The sequence below is a fragment of the Primulina huaijiensis genome, chromosome 2 (assembly GCF_012295235.1).
Source record: "Primulina huaijiensis isolate GDHJ02 chromosome 2, ASM1229523v2, whole genome shotgun sequence".
Classification (NCBI taxonomy): Eukaryota; Viridiplantae; Streptophyta; class Magnoliopsida; order Lamiales; family Gesneriaceae; genus Primulina; species Primulina huaijiensis.
Window position 1 is genome coordinate 4742392 of NC_133307.1, and position 15086 is coordinate 4757477.

Sequence of the window (15086 nt, forward strand, 5' to 3'; positions counted from 1 at the left end):
ATATATATATCAACTCAAAGAGCTCGAGAGCTTATTTAGAATCGAGCTTGAACTTGAAAACTCGGATCGGTTCGTAAGTTGAGCTCGACTCACATGCAACATAGCTGGCAGTGATAAAATTCACGGCTCAATTTGGCATGACATTTAATGAACAGCGAGAAATCACATCTCATGCTTCTTTTTACCTTTTTCTTCATTCATGTCATCCCTCCCATGTTACTACTATATACACTAGCCTATCACACTTCACTAACTATCAAAAAAGTGAAAACTAAAATCCACCCAACGTTGTACACCGGTATTCACATCGTTTGGTTCGAATGATGAAACTTTACTTTCTTATCTCATTTATCATTTGACTCCGATTCTGCCATAATTATGTTATCTATTTCTTTCAATTTATTATCCACATGCTACGGATTTTTATCATCTCATCTCACGAGTCCAGTTAAACTTTACTTTATAGAACATGCTTTAACTCCGCATTGCAAGTACTATTCGAATTAAAATTTGTCATTTAGAACTATTTGATGGCTGGCGAGGGACCTCGGCGAGAGTTCAGGAGAGTTATGATCGTCGTGTTGAAATACTAAAATTTTATTTAAATTTCGAAATGTTTCGAATTTTGAACTTGCCTTTTGATAAAAAAAAAACTCCTTTTTCGGAATATTTAAATAAGTAAATCTAGTCGAACTTGAATATAGAAAAAGTTATTAATCTTCATTTCACTAGTAACACGTTTTTTAGAAATATGTTATTTTAACAAATAAAAGTCATTTTTTAATATCTATAAAGAAAAAAAAAATCATGTTTGACGAGAGCTATTTGGTCTCGGTTCTTCTCTTTCGTCGTCCCACGTCAAAAAAAATTCTGATAAGACTGTAAACAAGCATCTTGATTCAAGATCCCGTTGAAGTCAGTCACCATTGCCCCCCTCACCCCGACTATAATTTAACTTTGTCCCAAGTTACTGGTGCATATATTCACCATCATCAAACGTCAATACCCCTACCCAACCCCCCCCCCCCCCCACCCACACCCCCCAACACCAATGACCAAGACAACTGGCAAGTTTGATTCTTCTCGAAATAGATATACAATATTAGGGCAAAAGAATAGAGCCAAGGACAAAATTAGTCTAGGATTTGAGTGCGATTCATTTGCTCTCATACTTCTTCTTCTTCTTCTTCTTCTTCTTCTTATATATACATACAAAACAAGAACAAAAAAACAGCTCATATATCATCACTCTTCTCGCTTCACGATCTCTCCCTCACTCTCTTCAACAAGAATTCAATATATATCTAACCGATCATTATGAATATATCAACCTCTGAATGCAGCAGCGAATGCGAATCCGGATGGACCATGTACTTGGATCAAACATCCAATTCCACGGATCGGTTCACCAGGGATTTCTCCAAGAATTGGGAAGAAAACGCGGCAGATTCTTATGCGTACCAAGATCAAGAAGACGATGAAGATCTGTCCATGGTGTCGGATGCATCATCCGGCCCGCCTCCACACTTACAAGAATACGAGAACTACGCCGCCGAGGGCCGTGGCGGAGGAGGTGAGAAACAGTTCTTCCGTGGCTATGCATCTTCGGTTTCGGAAGATTCGAATAAGAAGAAAATCAAGCAGAAGAGCAAAGCAAAAGAGACAAGAGACTACCAAAGGCAGCAGAATTTTTGTCTTGCTGATACTGCTATCTCTCCAGTCTTTCATTTTCCCCAGGTAAGTTCAAGAAAATTAAAGTAAATGGGGAAAAAGTTGTCCTTTTCTATTTTTATTTGGACCCTTCTGAGATTGCCATTTTTTTAAAAATATTTTCATTGATTAAGTATCTTTAAATTGAATTTCAGGACAATGTAGCTCCTTCTGGCTTTTCACAGGTCTTTTCTGCAGCAAATTTTGAGGTAACAGATTTTTTCTACCTTCTTATTATAACTGGACTGATCCAAGTATTCCATTGAAATTCTAGATAAATTACATATAATTTTTATTTGCATATCATTAATGATGATAATTTCTAAATGTTCAGAACGAATCGATACCAAAGAAGCAAACAGGATTCCTCAAATCTTCCACAAATGGGAAATCCGGTGAGCAATTTTTTTGCCCCATTTTTGCTAGCTGTGAATGATCTAATTCAACATTTTCATTGGGAAAACGACTAAAATTTTACTTTTCAGGCAGTTTTCTTGGAAGAAAGAGGCAGTGATAAGAGAATAAAATTTCTGTCTGATTCTTCTGCAAATTGCTGAGCAAGAAATGCATGAGGTTCTGGAAGCAAAAGGAAAATGGCAGTTGATCAACTTTTGAAAAATCATTGTTTGCATCCTTTTTTTAATTTATTTCTTTAATCTTTCCTACCTGTTATTTGTTCCTGTCCATGTAGAAGGGAACAAGCCTGAGATCAAAAATGTAAAAATGAAGTTTGAAAAATGAAAAAAAAAAAAAAAAATCAAATTTTCTTTTGAAGTTTCGTTTTCTGTATTAGCTGTCTCACACAAGAATTGGGATAGTTTGATCATTTGCCTTTATCGTTCCGGAAAAACTATTGTATTTATAAAAGAAAACTTCGTTGCTGTCAATGAAAATTAGCTCGAATTCGTATAAATCGAATAACAAATTGTGATTGGATTGATGCATTTGAGGAACTCAATTTGTGTTTAAAACTAATCACTCAAAGTTCAGGATTGTTGGACACATGATTCAATCCAAACTTACGTAAAAACAATATTTATTTTAATAATATTTTTTGACTTTATCTAATTATTTGCTCTCTCTTCAGATTAGCATCAATGATATAAACGTCATGTTTCATTGGTAAGAACATAGGGATGTTCATTCATACATATCCCTATTCATTCATACAAATAAATGATAATTTGATGATGTACTGAACAACCATATCTCGAACTTTCCAAGTGGTTATCACTTATCGAGTGAAATAGTCTGCAATTACTGTTGTACATCATTAGTCTTTTGTCCCGAGACAACGTGGAAGCTTTATGTACTAGTATCAACTTTGATCCGTTTTACCGACTCCGTTGAGGGACATCAATTGGCGAGATTAGGTATAATGTCGAAATACGTATGAGATAATGCATTGTAGTCGGAGATTTATCAATCACTTGCGGGTGAAGATATCTTATGTGATTTGATGAGTTGATAGTGCAAAGAATATCTGGCCAGAGTAAGACATGTGCATTTGAGAAAGAAGCTTTCTCAGTTGCACGCACCATGTCACTATTTTACTTAAAGATACAACACATCATTATCGAATTCATTTAAAGCTCTCGATATACAAATGCTTGTAGATTCGATCGAGATATATGAGTTGAAATCACAGTATTGTACGCTAGTAATAACTTAAGGCTCTTACATGCACTATCAGTGATACCTAGGGAATCGTTGAGTCATGCTACTAGATGTTATATAATCTGATTGGTGCAATCACACTTCAGTTCTGACGTTCTAGATCAAGATATTGATTAAAAAAATGAGCCTAATTAGGGTAAGCCCGAATAGAAGCAAATGTTGTTCTGAATCACATGAAGTTATGAACTTACGGCTAGCTGTATCCCTAGACAATTGAAGGTCACACAAGTAATGGATTCTGTGTTCTCGTTGAAATAGTCAAGTTCAATAAGTTGAATTTGGCGACTGTAGTTTGATTAGATCAAACATATTGCTTCTAAAGGAGTTTATAAGTTGATTTCATGTAATGGAAGTTGTAAAATTTAGCTTAAATGTTAATTAAGTGAAAAGAGTGAAACTTTCTGTTTTAGTGAAAGAGTCACAAAACTGACAACTGTAAAAAATAGATCAGTGGAAAATTTGGTCCTTCGACATTTTTATTTTTTATGTGAACAAGATTTATAACTTCGATACATCAGCATTGTCTGATTATCGATCGGAGTTATAATGATTTACAATTGTTTATTTAGTAAATTTAGAATATATTAATTAAATAGCAAATTAGTAATCGTGACTAATAAGTGTAAAAATCTTCTAGAAGAATCTAGAATAGATTAAGTAATTAATTATTAATTGAGTGTGTGTGTGTGTCTATTATAAATCCCACTAATATATATATATGTATTTGTGTGTGTGTGTGTGGGATTTATATGAGAAATTCGATTTCTGATCGTGGACCTAATTAGACGATTGAAGAAAGGAAGATCTGTTTCTGGGGATTTACAATAATGATTATCTTTACTTAAAAACGTAATTGTTGGAGTCAACGTTATATACGTAAATGTAAATTATTCTAAGACATCTTGTGAATTGTTTAAATCATATGATGTCCAAGTAAACTTTTGACCGTCAATTTTTTTTTTTAAAAAAATTATGTTGCTCTTGGATGCGAGAAAATATTGCACCAACAACTTTGTCCACGTATACTCTCTCAATTGAGATGTTGAGCGAGCACTTTATCAAACACATGACGAGTGACGATGGTCCAACTCAAATATTTAAATCATATAACAAGTCAAATATCACGTGTCTATTATTATTCTAGAATAAACAAATATTAGACAGTATTCACAATGGTTGACAACCAAAAATCACTCATTTTTTGGAGAGTGAAATATATATAGTAAATAGAATAGGTCTCTTGTGAGACGGTTTCACGAATCTTTATCTGTGAGACGGATCAACCTTACCGATATTCACAATAAAAAGTAATACTCTTAGCATAAAAAATATTACTTTTTCATGGATGACCTAAATAAGATATCAGTCTCACAAAATAAGACCCGTGAGATCGTCTCACACAAATTTTTGTCAAGTAAATATTAGAGAGTAGAGCAATGGACAAAGTCAACTATGGTCTTTGAACTTTTGGGCTAGAAATTAAGTCCTAAATAAATTATTAAACAAACATAAAATTTATTTAATCTTCTTTAAACACATCAATGGAAGAATAAAAACGAAAAGAAAAAAAAGAAACATTAAAACCCTTTGTAATGTTATTCAGACACATGTATATTGAGGAAGAGAAATATTTCAAGAACATAATTAAATTATATTCTTGAAATTTTATAAAAAATAATTTACTTATATTGCAAGAAAAATCCATTATTTATATTACCTTGGAAAATCATTTATGTCTGACGAGCATGTTGTTATTTTCGAGAGTATTAAATATCTTACCAACAACTGAAAAAGAGGATAAATATATTTCGAGAAATTTGTGGGCACAGAAAATGACAGAGAAAAGCCAAGATTTAATTATTAATGGAAAATGAGTGGGCTAAGAGTTCCCTACTCCGAGTATTGCCAGCCTAGCTTATAACTAATTGAGGTGTACTCAATTGCTATCAATTTGGTAATTGTAATATGAGTAGATCAATTGTGAGATGATCTCACAAATTTTTATCTGTGAGACGGATCAATCTTACTGATATTCACAATAAAAAGTAATATTCTTAGCATAAAAAATAATATTTTTTCATTAATGACCCAAATAAGAGATTCGTCTCACAAAATATGACCTGTTAGACCGTCTCACACAAGTTTTTGTCTTGCAATATTTCAAAAAGTGACAGTTTATATGATATAATAATCTGAAATATGTAAGATTTTGTTTAAATTCGGATTATGTAAGAATTACCCGACGGATAATTGGAATTGAAGATAGAAGTTTGAATCTGATTTAAATTTTGTCTATTCGAGATCGAGTTTGATCACAAGTAATCTATTTCAAGTTCAAGCTGGACTCATGTATATATCGAGTATTTGCTCGAGATCGGAAAACTCGAAAGTCTAAATTCTTATGTCTAGTACAAATAATTGAAACACGAATTCAACTCGGGAAAAAATACTCGAAATTAAAGCTTAGAGAGGGAGATCCCACAACTTATGACAACTACATACATAAAAAATGTAATCACCATATTTAAAATTTGGTGAAATTATTGAGTTTGTTTGGATCGAATTGTTTCAAAAATGTAACTGAAGGTGTTTGGAAATGACAGAGATTTTAGGCAAAGGACAAGAGAGAGCCCAGCTATGTGTCCTAACAAGCTCTCACTCCTCATTTTACTTCATCGTACCATGATTTTAAACGATGACAAAATACGGTTAATCGAATCAGACGAATATTTAAAAAAAAAAAATACTTTGATATTTATTGTTCGTACGCAGCGGCGGCGTAATCGGCATTTCAAAATCAGTTGGGCAAAAATAAATTAAATAATATTTTCCACCATGCAAAATGTAATACTTTTATTGTTTTTATTTATTTAAAATTGTTCTGTGAAATTATAAAAAAAAAAAAAAAANNNTATTTCTAATAAATATATTTAAATTTATATTAATAAATATAAATTATAATTAAAAATATTTAATTATCTATCTAATTATTTTAAAAATATATATTTAATTACCACTGAGTCATTTTGGTCATTACAATAAAATTTATAAAATTAGTACATCATTTTAAAATCATATCAATACCATGTTATTTATCTCACCATACTATTAATCTATATCTCTCATTTTTTAATTATTTTAATTACTAATAATTTATTTATCTCATCAAACGTATCAAACGGAGCGTTGAGTGTATATTTTTGTGTGGATTTAATGTATTATTTTATTGATTTATTTGTACCAAGTCAAACGTTTGTCCCATGATATAAATATTTGTCATCTTATGTAACTAAAATACACAATAGCTTCCTCCTCGTGATCGCCCACAATTATTTTTTACCCTGCTTTTTTGTGACTTATTGTACGTCTTGGGTCCAGGTCTACATTATTGTTGGATACAGTTCGTTTTACGAAAATAATTAACCAAAATTAATATAAGAATCTCTTTTAAATTCTTATAAAATATTTTAAAATTTTGTTTTCCACTAATGTGGGATAAGAGTGTCACAATCACCTTTCTTTCAGAATGTGACGTTCTTTTTGCAGTTTGTCCCTCGATCCAACAACGTCGGAAATCTAGAGATGACTCCTGCATGTTCAAGAGATGATTCTACCTTTGACCACATTTGTTAAAAATGAATGTTTAAATTGATTTATAAGGGTTTATAATAGGCTTTTATAATAACTCGAGTTAACCATTTTCGTAAAACGAAAACGAATACGAAGTAGTTTTTATATGAATCCATTGTGTATTTTGCGTAGGGGCGGGTCCGAGCTCGAGGCGTGACAGATTGTTTTGCATGTTTAAGAGGTGGTTCTTACTCACGTTACACTTTGCCATGCATAGCACTTATTTTTCGGTGTTCTTGTTGGTGACCTTTTTTTATACCATTCTGTCACACTGCCCCAGACCTGCACCTACGCGAATGCTCAATAGTCTCTATAGAAATTATATCTTATTCGTCTTCGTTTTACGAAAATAATTAACTCAAATTGTTTTTACAGTTTATTGTAAACCCTTATAAAATATTTTAACCTTTCATTTTCAACCATCAATATGAGACAATTAAATTTCTCGAGATAAACATCCAACGAAAGTCATCTTAATTACAACTATCTGATTTTTCTAAAGAGATTAAAATTTAAAAAAAATAGTACAAAAACTTTTTAAAAAGAACAAAGCTACCCACTTTTTTCTTTAAGAAAAAAATGGGGGTTATGCGCTTTAATATAATAATATAATATGTGTTGAAGTATAATAATTGTCTGAAATAAAAAAACGTTCAATATGTATTGTTTGGCATATCATACGATTTAAAATATTAAAAGTATACAATCAACATTAGATATAATTTTTGATAAAACAATAAATTTTTGATCAAACGGTGTCGATAATGATAACATTTTAAGCATTAAATGATTAGAAATATAAGAACATAACTCCAATTATTAAAGCCAAAAGTGATATTAATTAAAGTTTAAAGGTAGTTGAAAAAAGATAAGCATCAAAGCCAACTTGTTTATTTAACATCATACTTTAAACCTTAATATCCGCACCTTGCAATAAATATTTTATTTCAATTATTTATAAATAAATTTTTATATGTTTTAATTAAAAAAAAAATTACAATTTGAAGTATTTATTATAAATTCATTTTCATATGTTTTAATTAAAAAAAGTTACAATTTGAAGTATTTATTCAGTGGACGATATAACCAATAAATTATATTACAAAATATATTACGTTTTACACATATTAATGCGATCCTTGCGACCTGGCCCAAGTATGAACTAGCCCATTTATGAGAAGGCCTGCTTCAAGTATACAACGATATAAGTGGGCTGGGCCGTGGCGGCCTGTTTGATCTATATAGATATACACGCACACTCGCAGTTTCTATATTATCTATATATCAGCACAGATTATCAAATCTTTAGTGGTCATATTAGCCAAATGGATAAAAGTTCACCATTTCTCATACGTTAAAGACAAGGACAAAAATGATGTGAAATAGTCTTACAGATTAACTTTACGAGATGAATCTCCGACCCTACCCGACTTGACTTATAAAAGTATTAATTTCGTGTTTAAAGTTTAATTTCTCATTAAAAAAATATCATTTTTTTGATAATTATGTAATTAAAATATATTATGTGATATATCTTGACTTGAGTGAAACTATTCGAAATATGAAAAATATTATTTTTTTTATGTTCAAAGTATTATTTTCAGTACAAAAATATCGTTTTTTGTTAGTTATGTTGCAAAAAAATATTGTGTAATATATACATTTATATTAATAGGGTTATAGTTATGCTTGATAACAAATCAAGCTTTTATTGGAATGAAATCCATGCAAGTTACCATAACAAGGACCATTAGCCCATAATTAAGGATTTGTAAGACACTATAAGAAATCTTCTACAACATTCTTTGTGTTATTATATATAACATTTCTGATTAATGACTTGTACTTTTTTTTTGGTTGGAATATCGTTTTCTTGCATCCAAGAGAAGTAAATTTAAAATTTTTGGTTTTGACGTTCCAAACTTGATTTGGGTGTCATGTGATTCTAAATCCATTCATATGGTGCTTAAATCATTTACCTTTACCGATTTTTGCTCGGCTCTAACTATCTTGGATTTTAAGAGGTTATACATTATCTTGTAAATATCTACAAATGATCTATTGGATCAAACGCTTTTCTTCATTCTCCGAATCAAGTCCACGCTCGATTGTTTGTGATCCTCTTCTAATTTGCACTTAAAACTAGATGAAATTGCGCGTTGAGACTAACGGCTGGAAAAATGTGAGATTCCAACAACAGTGTGGCGGCGTCAAATTAGGGCAACTGCACGTACGATGGTGGGAGTGGTGGTCACGACCGTGGGCTTCAACAAGAGCAAGGTGGCCTGATTTTGTGTATAAGAGAGACATAAAATGTCTAGAATGTAAAATTGACATGTATTGTCATATATATGATTTTCATAGATCAAGTTATAATTATACTCTTACTTGAGAGTTTTTACCCTGTCAAAGATCTCACAATAGTTTTTACTTGGTTAAAACTTTCACCGGTAGTTTCTACCTTGTAAAACCTCTACTAATATTTTTGTCTAACTAAAACTCTTACAAGTTAGATTTTTATTAAGATTACTGAAACCTATTAATAAAATAATCCACGATTATGGTTTCATCATAATCTTAATCGACGATCAGACATCACCGATATGACAATTGTACAAAACTCATTATATGATGCAAAGTGAAAATTTATTAGTTCAAACTTTTTTGCTGATTCATTTTTTGCAGCTGTCTATTTGGAACTCATACACTAAATTAGGCAATTGCGCCCTACTCACTTAGTTAACATTCTAGCTAACCTTAACAACTTCAAAATATACAATCCATTTATAAACAACTTTATAAATCATTTGTTTGATCTCCATCAAACTAAATCACCAAATTCAACTCATTTAATTTGACTATCTCAATGGGTACACATAAATAAATAATTATGTGACCCTCAAAAATTAATGGATAGAGCTAGTCGTGGGTCAACTAGTGTGATTCGAAACAAACTTTGTTTTTTATACGGGCTTACCCTTGTAAGACTCATTCTTTCTATCAACCCTTTGATGACTAGAACATCATAACTCAAATCTGTTTGCATCAATCGGATCATGGTAAGAGCGTTTAGTAGCATCTCCTCATGATCTCCTATGTATCACTGATAGTGTCTGCCAGAACCAATATGTTATTGTTAGCGTACAGTATGGTCTCTTCAACTTATATTATCAATATTGAATCTGCAAGTATTGGTATATTGGGAGTTGTATATGAATTTAATAACGATATGATGTATATTTGAGCAATTATAGTGATATCATGTGTGGAATACACTTTTTTATAAAGCACAATTCATAATCTGGCCAGATATTCTTTGTATTAACTCATTATATCATATAGGATATCTACATCTGTAGGTGAGCTGTGAATCCTCGAATACAATGCCTCGGCTCCTATGTATGTCAAAACTACACCTAAGCTCGTCATCTGATGATCCTCACAGAATCGGTAAACGAGTCAAGTGCAACACTAGTACGTAGAGCCACTATTTTGTCTTGGGTCAAGGGACTGATGATATACGACCATAACCGCGAATCTAATCTACTCGATAAGTGATAACCACTTGGAAAGTACGATGGTTGGTTTCTTATTGCAATCATCATATAGTCACTCACATGTGTGATTGAACATTTTCATGCTCATTCCAATTAAACATGACATTAACATCACACACGCTAGTCTCAAGTTCAAGTGGTTTTTATCCTTACTTTAGGTAGTTGAATTGAATAGAAATGAATTGAGAATATACAACACACTTCTGATGAATTTCATGATCCATATGACTTGTGGACCTCATGGTACTATAATATATTCAAATATTTTATCCATGCATCTTGTATATGTATACATATAAAGTAAGTGTCATAATTTGATGAACCCATAAAATATTATTTAAAATACGGAATTTTTTTTACCCAAAAGTCTATAAAAGTTAAGTAACGAGTGTGTACCTACTATAATATTTAACTTTCTCTAATAGATATAATCAATATATATGGTAAATTTTTCTTGGTAGTTACTAAAAAGTGAAGATTTATTTCCTATATACACACGTATCTTTTTTCAATTCGAAACCACAACCAGGCATCATCAACATCACACTCAAGAACCATGGCCAAATATGATCTATTGGCCATTCTTTCCATAGCATCATTATGCTACTGTATTAATGCCAACTTGATCCATCAAATCTGCTCTAAATCAACCAATCCCAGTTTATGCACCAAGTCGTTTAGATCCGACCCACGTTCTCGCGGCGCCGATCTACGGGGTTTAGGACAAATCACAATCAACAAAGCACGAGCCGCCACCCAAGTCACTCAAAGAGTCGCTAAATCATTAAGCACAGGCGACACCAAAGCCAGAGCCGATGCGTGCGTCGAATACTGTGCCGACGCCATCGAGCTATTAAACGATTGCTCGGCTTTGTTGAGAGACAGAAGTGGAAGGACTATTGATGATGTGAAAACTAAAGGATCGGCTGCATTGACTGATATTAGCACGTGCGACGACGAATTCGGGCCGGAAGAACCTAAGAAGCTTAGGAACGCCAGTCGTACCACACAAGACCTCATGGACATCTTTCTAGTGATAGCAAATCTTTTGTAAAAGATAGAGAAGGGACAACATGGTATATCATGTGTGTGAAATCTTAGGGCTTTGAGTTTTGCTTAATATAATATTTGATAAAATAATGTTCATTCTATTTATGTCGATTTGTTATTTACAATCATTAAAATAATTAAAATAATTTATCATTTTTATAAATATATTTAAACTAGTTGAAGAGAATTCGGAAATATTATATATCAAGATTCATGAATTTTTTGACGTAAACCTTCGATTTTTTTCGCAACTCATAATCAATTAATTATCAAAGTGGAATAAGATTTCAAAATATGGATATATAGTTGATGAAAAAGTTAAAGAAATAAAATTACACTAGGTAAGAGAATCTGAAATATTATCAAGATTCATAACATTTTGAACTTCTAATTTATGGTAACTCATAATTCTGAAGATATAAAATAATGGAAAATGGATGAAAAGTTATGCAAATAAAATTACACTAGGTCAAAAGTTAGAAAATATTTTCACGATTCATAAAATTTTGTGCACAAAAACTCGTTAGAACTTGACCGGATTTGACTCATGAAAAACATTAATTTTAATGTATAAAGTATTATTTTTGACTGTAAAATAATCGTTTTCTGCTGGTTATGTTATGAGAAAATATTTTGTAATATACTGATTTGAGTTAAAAGTATTATTTTTTTTGTCAATAGTATATAATGTGATATATGATGATTTGAGTTAAAATTTTTTTTTTGTCAAAAGTAGTACTTTTCACGATAGGTATGGACCGAGTCGATGTCTATAGATCCGTGATACTATTGCACAATAGACCTAATCAAATTTGTGTCCCTCTAGTGTCTTATGAATTTTTTTCATAACTAAATATTTTAGCAGCTGTAAAACTGCAATTTTGGTATTTTATATTTGCTTCTATTGGATTTTGGCCTTCTATGTTATAAAATTTTAGTTTTAATTTATTAGTTTTGTTTTTTCTATGGCTTTAGTCCTTTTTTTCAAATGATGCTGATATGAAGTCGACGTGTGAGTGCCACATTTGCACTCATGTGGAGAAAAAAATAAACTCGATCGTTAAAATTTAAAAAATATATGATTAAAACTGAAATTTATCTCGGTAGAAAATCAAAATCGCAAATAAACAATATACACGATCAATATAACCAACGAGATATCGACGTTGCATATCACATCAAAATTATATAACGTGATCGAAAAAATTTATGCAAAGAAAATTGCATTAGATCAATAATTAGAAACATGATTATCAAGATTGGTAAAATCTCATACTTCAAAATTGGATAGCATGTCGAAAAATTACTTAATTCAAATAAAATTATAATAAGTCAATAATTAGAAAATATTATCAAGATTGGCAAAATCCATAACTTCTAAAAAAATCATTGTAATCTTCCATTTATTATGTGTTTAATTCCGCACAGTTTTTACGTCTATATGTTGCATAATCGAACACATTTACAATACAACAAAACAAATTATAAGATACAGCAATGGCTCTTTCCCTCGATTATTTGGCAACCCTTTCACTAGCATTAACTTTTTTATGCATTTGCAAAGCCGATTTATCTGGAAAAATCTGTTCTCAAGTCAGTAATCCATCTCTATGCAAACGAACATTGACATCTGACCCTCGTTCTCGCGGAGCAGATCTTCGGGTTTTAGGGGAAATCATCATCGATAAGTCGATACCTGCCACAGTATTAGTTAAAAACGTCTCAAAAAAGTATAGGAAAGGCAGCGCTATTGATGTTAGTAGAGCCGATGAGTGCATCGAACTTGCCGGAGATTCGGGTGATGCCTTGATAGAGTGCAAGAGTTTGATAAAATCTCGTGACAGATTTAACATTTCAACTCTTGGAGTTAGAGCATCTGCTGCAATGACGGATCTTGAGACCTGCAACGATGATTATGGGCCGAAGGAACCGGCGGAGATTAAACGTGCTACCGGCATAGCAAGAGATCTGATCGAGGTCCTTGTTGTTATTGCATCTTATTTGTAAGCAAGGGACAAGATCAAATATATGGGGGATTTTGGGTTTGATTAATGATGATTTCCCTAGCAAATTAAGGCCCCATTTAGATTGAAGTAATCGAAGTTAAGGATTTCAAAATGATAATATCCATTTTGTTTGTATAATTAAATTAATTGAAAAATAGATTTGAAATCCTCACCTAGTTATTGTTGTTGTCGTTCAAAATTTTCCTAAATATACTCCATCAAATTCAAATTTTCACACAACCAAGATTGTATTTGGATTGATAAATTTGAAGTTAGGATTTCAAATCATTAATAGATTTATAGGTTTGTTTAGGCAAATTCATTTAAAAATGGATTTCAAATCCCAAATGGTAGTTTTTGAGTCAGTGTGGTAGATTTCAAATCCATTCAAATATGGAGTCATTTCAAATCGTCTCCTTGAATACTTTATAAAACTAAATCTTTCAATCCAAACGCAACATGAAAAACAGACCCACCGAACCAGATCAGACTTCCGAAGAGAGTTCGGAATGTCCAAATCCAAAAGGAGCTTCCGAACCGATGATCGGACCTTATGAAGTATCGTGTCAAAAATTCATCAACACATAGGAGTTCGAAGCTTCCGAACATCTAGAGTCAATCCGGAGATAAAACGTAGAGTTTGGAACATTCGAATTGGAGTTCGGAGCTTCCGAACTTGATCTATAAATATGGCATATGGAAATCAAAATTTTCACACCAAGTATAAGTATTCCTCTAGATTTCCAATATATGCAGGATTTTCCATCTGATCATGAAGTCCGAAAGGGTTGCGCGAAGCTCACGGAGTAGGCAGCAACTCGAGATTTGAGCTACGAGTCAATCGTCTCCAAAGGGCTGACTACAGACGAAAGTATGATCCAAGACCTTACCTATACATGGGGGATAGTAAGCAAGTTATAAGAAAGTAGAGAAAGTAATACCAGTGTTCAGTTGATATGTGGTTTAGCAGAAGACCTTCAGAAGCCCGACCAGCTGATGAAGAGCTCAACTGATGAAGAGCCAAACTGAACCAGTTCAACTGAAGCAGTGAAATCAGTTCAGCTGACGAGCCAACTGATTTCACCAAACCAGTTCGACTGACAAGTTCAAAGCATCAGTTAGGAATCAATCAGTTTGCAAAACACGACAAGCTTATCTAATGGAATCTAGCTACGCACAACGATACAAAAGCATTTGTACTATCAATAGTACAATAATGAACGTTGCAGAAAAGCTTAAAGCCAAAATGTTCCATAATGGTTATCGGAAAAGTCGATATACAAATTTCAAGGAACACATTCAAGCTGCAACAGATACAATTATTGAGTCTCACTATACGATCAAGCTTTCCGCTTATAAATAGAAGATGAAGTTCAGTGAGAAGTAAGTGAGAAAAACAAGAGAGCAAAGAAAGGACATGGATATTGCATATAAACTTACAAGTAAGCAATCATCC

General features: G+C 32.2%; 3 protein-coding genes across 4 annotated transcripts; all 3 read left to right on the forward strand.

Annotated features, from left to right (window-relative positions):
• The first annotated feature begins 1114 nt into the window (after window positions 1-1114).
• On the forward strand, window positions 1115-2448 carry LOC140959053 (protein SOB FIVE-LIKE 5-like). Of its 2 annotated transcripts, none has more exons than XM_073416785.1 (4): window positions 1115-1737; window positions 1866-1895; window positions 2045-2105; window positions 2196-2448. In XM_073416785.1, the coding sequence occupies exons 1-4, from the start codon at window positions 1318-1320 to the stop codon at window positions 2222-2224; spliced, it is 540 nt and encodes a 179-aa protein (XP_073272886.1). In that variant the 5' UTR covers window positions 1115-1317; the 3' UTR covers window positions 2225-2448. The 2 variants fall into 2 exon arrangements, with proteins under 2 accessions (XP_073272886.1, XP_073272877.1); XM_073416776.1 differs by having other exon boundaries at window positions 1117-1737; window positions 1866-1919.
• Window positions 2449-11130: 8682 nt separating this feature from the next.
• LOC140971907 (pectinesterase inhibitor-like) lies at window positions 11131-11628 on the forward strand. Its single transcript, XM_073434438.1, has one exon. It carries the CDS (start codon window positions 11131-11133, stop codon window positions 11626-11628), a length of 498 nt encoding a protein of 165 aa, XP_073290539.1.
• Window positions 11629-13121: 1493 nt separating this feature from the next.
• LOC140971908 (pectinesterase inhibitor-like) lies at window positions 13122-13631 on the forward strand. The gene has a single exon (XM_073434439.1). It carries the CDS (start codon window positions 13122-13124, stop codon window positions 13629-13631), a length of 510 nt encoding a protein of 169 aa, XP_073290540.1.
• The last annotated feature ends 1455 nt before the right edge of the window (window positions 13632-15086 follow it).